Raw genomic sequence first — 8,441 nt, 5'->3', positions numbered from 1 at the left:
AAAAAAAAAAAAAAAAATAAATATATATATATATATATAGTTGTAATTCTTACATGAATTGTACAATCGCAGCTGTTTTACGTATTTAAGTCTGTCCTGTTTAGAAAACCTAATTTTGATTTCCTCATTACATTGATGCAGTTGCTGCGAGGCTGTCTCATCAACTTTAGTTGTGGAGGAAAGTGGGAAGTTTTAGTTAGTAACAGCGACTAATCTTATACTGAGATAATGAATAGTTTATTATACCGATATTGAGTAGTTTTGACACAAAGACCTTGGTTAATTTGTCATAGAAAAATTGGGACAAAGAGACACTGGCAGTTAGACACAGAGATTCTGGTTAGTTTGATACAAAGACATTCGGCAGTTTGACTTAAAAATCACTGAATCGTTTGGTGATGAAACCAAGTCAAAAAATCAGTGTCTGATAACACTGATCAATAAAAAAAATCTTTGAAATGGTGTCGAGACATCAAACATCTTTTTATGCTAATCTGAGAGCGCTGAATCTGAAAATGACCTTACTTTTTTATGGTTAGCTACCGTTTTCTCAGTAGAGGAATTTCTCATTTTTGGAAAAAAAAAAAAATGCATTTTTTTCATTTGTTTTCTGTATATTTGATATTGATCGATGGCAATATTTCTCGAAGTAAAATCTCAATTCGTATTTAAGCCAACAAATATTGGTCTGCTTATTGAGAAATACTATTTTTGCAATAACAATCAGACCCTAAGTCTTTAAAAATAACACGATTGAATAAACCAAGACCAACAAGTATTTTCATCAAATCATTAAGCAAACTAACAGCAGAAATAAAACCTTCGTCAACATAAGAACTATGGTAAAAAAAAAATTCTCTTTCTTGATTGTCAGTCATATTCAATGTTATATAAGTCCCTTTTGATACTCCAGCAGTAGTCAGTCATCATTCGTTTGTCCCACTGTCCCTGGTAGCACTCTTCCATTGTTTTGGTATCCCAATGGAATCGTTCTTTTTACTCATCACTCACATCGCCGCAATTATCCGGAAATTTATCTAGATGGCTATGTAAAAAATGAACCTCAATACTCATATTAGCGCCTATGTCCTGTAGACTTTTCAACAGCTTTTCCACAAACACCTTGTAGTTTTCAGCCCGGCGATTGCCTAAGAAACTTTTCCCCATGTCAACAAACGATGTCCAAGCGCGTAATTCCAAGTCGTTCATTGAATTAACACATTCATCATCCTTAATGAGTTTCCTGATATCAGGACCATCAAACACTCCTGCTTTGAGGTTTTCGGTGCTAAGTCCTGGAAATGATTTACATATATACTCAAAAAATTTACTTTCTTTGCTAAGTGATTTTACATACTGTTTCATTAATCCTAATTTGATATGCAAGGGAGGGAAGATGACTTTTTTCTTTCGGAACTAGCGCTGCGCTAATAACGTTCTTTTCATTGACCTTCAACTCTCAGGGTGGCCAATATTTCCTTACCCAGTGCTTTTCTTTTGCTCTGCTGCCCCACATACACAAAAATGGCCGTAAAATGTCGATATTTACGAAGGTTCTGGGAGACCCGCAACCAGAAGAACTGAGAAAAACATCGCAGATGTGCGTGCAGCTGTGAGGAGAAACCGTTGAATCACCATCTGTGAGTTATCAGAAGATGTGCAGATTAGTTACGGTTCAGTTCAGTCCATTATCACTGAAGATTTGGGTACGAGATGCGTGTCCTCTAAGTTTGTGCCAAAACTGCTTTCAGCTGACCAAAAAGACACTTGGGTTTCAGTTGCACAAGATCTTGATTGTGTCGAGAACGATGAAAACTGTTTGAAAATTTTTCATAGGCCTCTAAACCGGTATCGCCAAGCTTTTAACAAAATTTGATGCAGATTCTCTGCTCAACTTTCTCTGTCATGGTCAATATGACGATCACACGCTACGCACGTTCCTTCCAATCACTGCTGTAAACAGCGAAAGTGAGCTAGAACTTAGTGCACATGCACAGCAGAGTTCAAGTTCGATCTTTGTCAAGCAGCTTCACTCTATGTGCTTTAGCTTCATTACTATGGCAACAGTCCGGATACTTATTGATCAGACTATGTATGTTGTTTTTTATTTAACACATAAGTCGATGACAAATTTTCTTTGAGACAAAATATTGCAGCTAGTTCCGTTCAACGTTTATAAATACATGACAATTGTTATAACTAATTCATTTAAACACTTCCTTATGATAAACAATTCATATATGATATTTCATGGAATCTAATTCCTCAGGTCTGGTATATGGGAATCATGCTTTATGGACCAGCTGTAGCACTGCAGGCTGGTAAGTACATTTTGCAATTATTTATCTATAATTATACTTATATAACATCTTTGTGTATAATTAATAAATTTGAAGCTAACACCAATGTACAATCTTATACATTCAGTTTAAGCCACTTTTTTTTTACTACTAAAGTTGGTAAATATGATGTAGGTTCTTCTCTTCTTCGCTGATGAAGTCATAGCAATACCAAAACCTATCTGAAGTTGTTTCTCATATTTGTTCACATGTTTAAAACAATAGTCCTTGTCTAATATTGTTTCTTTCTTCACTACATAAAGTTGACTTTTAGTTTCTCTTATCGCATAATTATTTCCAGTTACTTGTTTAATGATCTCTGTACTGTAAATGTTGATACTTACTTTTAAGTAACATTCCTCTTTTGCTAAAAGTCAGCGAGCTGGCACAACCATTAGCACGCCGGGCAAAATGCTTCACTACATTTTTTCTGGCTTTACATACTAAGTTCAAATTCCGCTGATGAGAACTTTATCTTTCATCCTTTCGGGGTCGATAAAATAAGTAACAGCTGCACACTGCGGTCGAAATAATCAACTAGCACCTGCTCCCGTCCCATCTCCGTAAAAATTTGAGGCCTTGTGTCTATAGTAGAAATCGTTCTATTTTGCATAATTTTACAGTTTACTGTTTGTGCCAACTTCAAATTATTGTGTTCAGTCAAACGTTTTGCTATATTTTTGGTAATTTATTTTCTTTATTCGTCAAGTTAGAACAAAAGCAGCCTAGCATTCAAAGTAGAGGCCATTGTGTGACACCGGCTGAAGCCACCTTTCTGCCAGTTCTTTGATCCCATGCTGACACCAGTTCTTGTCCTTCGAGGCGAAGAATTCCTTCACTGAAGTTTCCACCAAATCTTGATTGATGAAGCGTTGTGGTTGCAGGAAGTGAGTTATGGATCGGTATAAGTAATAGTCGGAGGGAGCAAGGTCTGAACTATATGCTGGGTGTGGTATCAGTTTGATTCCCTCAAGTTCCTGGAGTTTATCCTTGATCGTTCGGGTGGTATGAGGTTTGCGTTGTCTTGCTGCAAAAGAACTCACATTTTGTCAACCAAAGCCGGGTATTTTGACCGCACAATGGCATACATCCGCTTCAACTGTCCGGAGTACAGGTTGACATCGATAGTTCGATTACTCAGAATGAACTCATACTGAATTATTCCCTCATAATTCCACCAGACGCAAAGCATCTCCCTGTATTCAAAACGCCCATGTTTGGCCACAGGTTCCGGAAGCTGGCCTTTGCTTGACCATTGCTTATACACGGTAGAATTACCGAAGAATATCTCCCTCGGATTATTACTTGTTCTGATCCATGGTTCACTTCCTGCGCTCATGACGCTTCATCAGTCAAGAGGAGGTGGAAGCTTCAGTGAAGAAATTCTTCGCCTTGAAGGACAAGAACCGATATCAGCATGGGATCAAAGAACTGTCAAAAATGTGGCTTCAGACGTTGCCACACGATAACCTCTACTTTGAATGCTCGGCTGCTTTTCTTGTAACTTGACGAATAAAGCAATTAAGATACGAAAATGCTGCAAGACTTTTGACTCAATATATATTTTTAAAACTCCAAGTTTGTTTTTTTCAGTGACAGGTTTTAATATGTGGTATTCCATATGTATTTTGGCAGTGTCGGCAATTTTATACACTGCAATTGTGAGTATTTACCATTATTTACTATTTACTTGCTACATCTTCGTTGATAAGTTAAGCAAGGCATTTGAAACCTTCTTATCAGTCATATAGGCGCAGACATGGCTGTGTTGAAAAGACAACTGATTCACAACTACGTACTTTCATACTCCATCCTACTGCGGGTCACCTTGAGCAAATGTTTTTCTTACAACCTCAGCTCCATCAAAGCCCTGTGAATAAGATTTGTCAGCGAGAACTTTATGACAACATGTCGGAAGATTATACATGTTCTTGGGTGGAAGACTCAATCCGTCGCCGGTTTATTAACACTGTCACATGATTAAAAATGCCTCTAGTAAATTTCTGTCAGAAGTTATGACCGACTGATTGTATTAAAGGTCTGAGAAATCAATGCGGTCATTGCTTTCTTGGTTGGATCGCATGTTTAATTGCCACCATCAACACCTCTCTCTCTCCCTCTCTCTTTATCTATCAGTCTACCTACCTACCTACCTACCTACCTACCTACCTACCTACCTACCTACCTATCTATCTATCTATCTATCTATCTATCTATCTATCTATCTATCTATATTATGTGTGTCTGTTTAAAATCTTCCATTATAATACTGTAATAAGTGAAACGATAAGTTTAACAAAAAATATTGTATAACATTTAAAATTCTCTTACAGCCTTTATCATTTACCACCGAAAAAGAAATCTAATTAATAAGATAGCAGAATTATTCATTAATTATTAAGGTCTTGGCAGGATTGGGGAATAAATGACATCGAAAACAAGTAAAAAGAAGGAAATCAGAACATTGATACACCTGGTCGAATTATAAATTTAGATAATATACAGAAAAATATTATCAATATTATAAAAAAATTTATATAAAGACTAACTAATCAGATGATATTTGAAAAAAAGAAATCCAACGAATTGTTCTGAATATTCTCACATACAATAGAAATTAGCTGCGAAGGGAAAAATATGTTCCTAGAAAATTGCAAGAAGCCGTAGAGAATGCAAGCCATTACATCTGGCTGAAGAGAAGTCGAGTTGTGTAGCAAGATCAAGTATTGAGGTTAACTGAATCATCAGAACCGGATTTGCGTCATCAGACCCAACAAAGCTCGTGCTATGGTGTGTAAGCTTTATCGCCTACATCAGTAGGTGACCCCGGGCAGCTCTAGTGTCACAGGGGAAGAATCTGAAGCACTTCCAGAGCTGCTTCACCGCCTGATGAGACATCAGCTCCTGCATTCAAAGACAGAGTACAGTATCACTCTCAATGATCCTTTCTTCTATAGGCACAAAACCTGAAGTTTTAAGAGAGGGGTGTAGTCGATTTCATCGACCCCAATGCTCCGCTGGTATTTATTTTATCAACTTCAAAAGGACGAAAGGTAAAGTTGGCCTCGACAGAGTTTGAACATAGAACATAAAGTCGGACGAAATGCTGCTAAGCATTTCTTCCGGCATGCTAACGATTCCATCAGTTCGCTGTCTTAGTGTTTAACCTAAATAATGATTGCGACTTACATATAAACATCGATAATAGGATGCGAAAAACTTTAAATTAGAAACAAAACAAAGTAATGCTCTGATTTATTTTGTATGTTCGTTTGAATGATACTAAAGGAAAAGACCACGCTGGAGCACCGCTTTCCTAGTTGCATGACCCATGGCTTTCACGTGGTTTCTGTTTATGTCCAGGACTCATGTCTCTATTTCGTGGATTAACAATCAACGACTTATCGACAGAGGCTGCTTTACTTTGGTTGTAGTCTATGCAGAATGGATAATCTGGACTGTTAAAGAACAATGCATCCAAATATCTTTTATAAAACCCAGTAAAAAATTTCGTCAAACCTTTCATACTTCATAATCCTTTTGGTTAAAACAAAATCGTTCGGAGTAAAGATTGTTTGCCAACATAACATGGCAGTCCTGGTTTAGGACGGATGTTGCTGTAATTTAACCCCAAGAGACATCGTCTCCAGCTGGCTTACGACACTTCAAAAATAATCAATTGATTTAAATAATAAGGGAGATATTAAATTTATGTAAATTTATGCTGTTACTTGTATGATTTTCAACAAAACTCTCATTTTCGCTATGAAGGACTCCTAATCGTTGAAACAGGGTGTAGATACCATGTTAACGACAGCAAAACAATTACTATACTAGGGTTAAATTACAGCAACATTCGTCCTAAACCAGGACTGCCATGTTATGTTAGCAAACAATCTTCACTCCAAAGTACTGTTGCTGAATATCTCTCGTTGTGAGATTTAAAAATAGTAATTTTCTAAAATCGTGAGGGCTGTTCTTTCTTGTCGAATGTTTACCTTCGAAAATAGTAACTGTTTTCCTGTCGTTAACATAGTATCTACACCCTGTTTCAACGATTACGAGTCCTTCATAACAAAAATAAGAGTTTTGTTGGAAAGCATAGAAATGATAATAGATAAGTAACAGCATAAATTTGCATAATATCTACATTATTATTTAAATAAATTAATTATTTTTGAAGTGTTGGACCATAAATTAAGTCCAACACACGTTTTTTAGTAGAGATATAATTCTGTCAATTAGTCTCATTTTAATTTGTACATCCAACTTGGATGTGCAGTGTAAACGTTATAAACTGTAGTAATTATCCGTAGAAAAACAATCGGATCTAGTTTAAAACGGGGGCACCAGTATTTTCTTAACGAAACACTAACGAAACACTTTGAAACTTGGGACACTGGTAGAATGTGTCATATAAAACATCTTTTACTCTTAGTCTTCTTAACAAGAAAATGTACATCGCAAGTTATTCCATGTTAAAGTTGTCGTATTTCTGTAATTTCAACCAATCACTGACGTCTATTCAACTGAATAGAGTTACTGCTGGGCGGTCATAAAAATGTTATTCCCTGTGACATATTTCATCCGGTTTAATCGTAATTTATACGCATATATTGTTTATATAATAAATTACGCTGTGCGTATCTATGTGTGTAACAATTTTAGAGTTCGGATTCTAGAGTTAGGGTTAGTTTTAGGGTTAGGGTTAGGGTTAGGGTTAACAGTCTAGTTAGGGTTAGGGTTAGGGTTAGGGGATTAATACGATATACACCGTTACAGCGCTAACTGTTTTCAACTGAATAGACGTCAGTGATTAGTAGAAATTATCGAAATAAGACAATTTTTTACATGAAATAAATTCGAATACAAATTTTTTTTTCTGTTCTATAACATAAAATAGATAAGTATACGAAGTTTGAAAGTCTTCGGTACCAAAAACACTACATAAAACATAAATGGAAACTGGTGCCCCCGTTTTAAACTAGATCCAAACAATCTCGTGTAGATGAATGGCGCTAAAAGTGCAGATCATATCAGCAGACGAATTTTGTCAGCACCGTCGTTAGGACTATTGTATCATGTGACTTCGCATCATCAGTGATAAACAACTAAACATGGAATGCTAGGCCGAAATCTTGTCAAACGGATTTAGCAACACTGATTAAAAATCGGAGATGTCGCAAAAAGTTGCGGGCTGTGTATAAATTAGTTATTAGACGGAAATAGTTGCTGTAATGAATTTTAATTTGTACATCCTACACAATGTGGATGTGCTGTGTAAACGCCATAAACTGCGGTAGTCGTCCCGAGAAATAATCTCGCATAAACGAATAGCGTGTAATATTAGCCCAACCGAAGGATTACTGCAAACATCAAGTTCGTGCTCTTTCAAGTTTATAATAGTTGGCTTAGGCGAATAAAACTCAGGTCGATTGTCTTAGTTAAGGTGGCTGACAATCTTACGTCCCTCTAAATTGATATAAAGTTTTGACTCTGATGTTGATCTATAGTCTCTGTGAAGTCCCTGGATCGAATCACGGGGACATGTTAGTAGAAGTTCCTGATCTCGTGGTTATTTACATATTATATTGCATTTAAAGGGAGTTCCCTGAAATAGATGGCATTCTATATAGGGACGACGTTCTTTACACTTTCTGTAAACGTAATAACATAGAACAAGAGAGGAAAGGATGAAAGACAAAGTCGACCTCGGCGGGATTTGAACTCAAAACGTAAAGATGGACAAAATGCCGTTAAGCATTTCGCCCTGTGTGCTAACGATTCTGCTAGCTCACCGTCTTATTTGTGCGATTAACTAAATTAAAGACACAATCCATTCAGATTCCGTCTCCCAATTTACACTCATAAGGTATGGATTGACCCGAGGCTATGGAAAATGATATTTACTCAAAATTATACGCTCTGGGATCCAATCCAGCTCCTCATGATTACGAAGCGAACTTATTACTCATTTGGCCATATTGCGCCTGCCCACCCACTGTTTGTATACACACACGCACGCACGCACACGCACACACACACTCTCATATACATACATACATACATACGTACATACATGCATACATGCATATATATATA

General features: G+C 36.7%; 1 protein-coding gene across 1 annotated transcript in view; it reads left to right on the top strand.

Annotated features, from left to right (window-relative positions):
* The window catches only part of LOC106878510 (sodium-dependent multivitamin transporter), a 64,847-nt gene that overhangs the window by 19,782 nt on the left and 36,624 nt on the right, over positions 1-8,441 (top strand). The window contains exons 2-3 of the mRNA XM_052978456.1: positions 2,270-2,321; positions 3,933-4,000. Of these exons, the coding sequence (XP_052834416.1) occupies positions 2,279-2,321; positions 3,933-4,000 (111 nt within the window). The 5' untranslated portion in view covers positions 2,270-2,278. The remainder of the gene's footprint in view (positions 1-2,269; positions 2,322-3,932; positions 4,001-8,441) is intronic.

This window comes from Octopus bimaculoides, chromosome 1 (genome assembly GCF_001194135.2).
Source record: "Octopus bimaculoides isolate UCB-OBI-ISO-001 chromosome 1, ASM119413v2, whole genome shotgun sequence".
In the NCBI taxonomy this organism is placed as follows: domain Eukaryota; kingdom Metazoa; phylum Mollusca; class Cephalopoda; order Octopoda; family Octopodidae; genus Octopus; species Octopus bimaculoides.
This window is presented reverse-complemented; position numbering and strand designations above follow the sequence as displayed.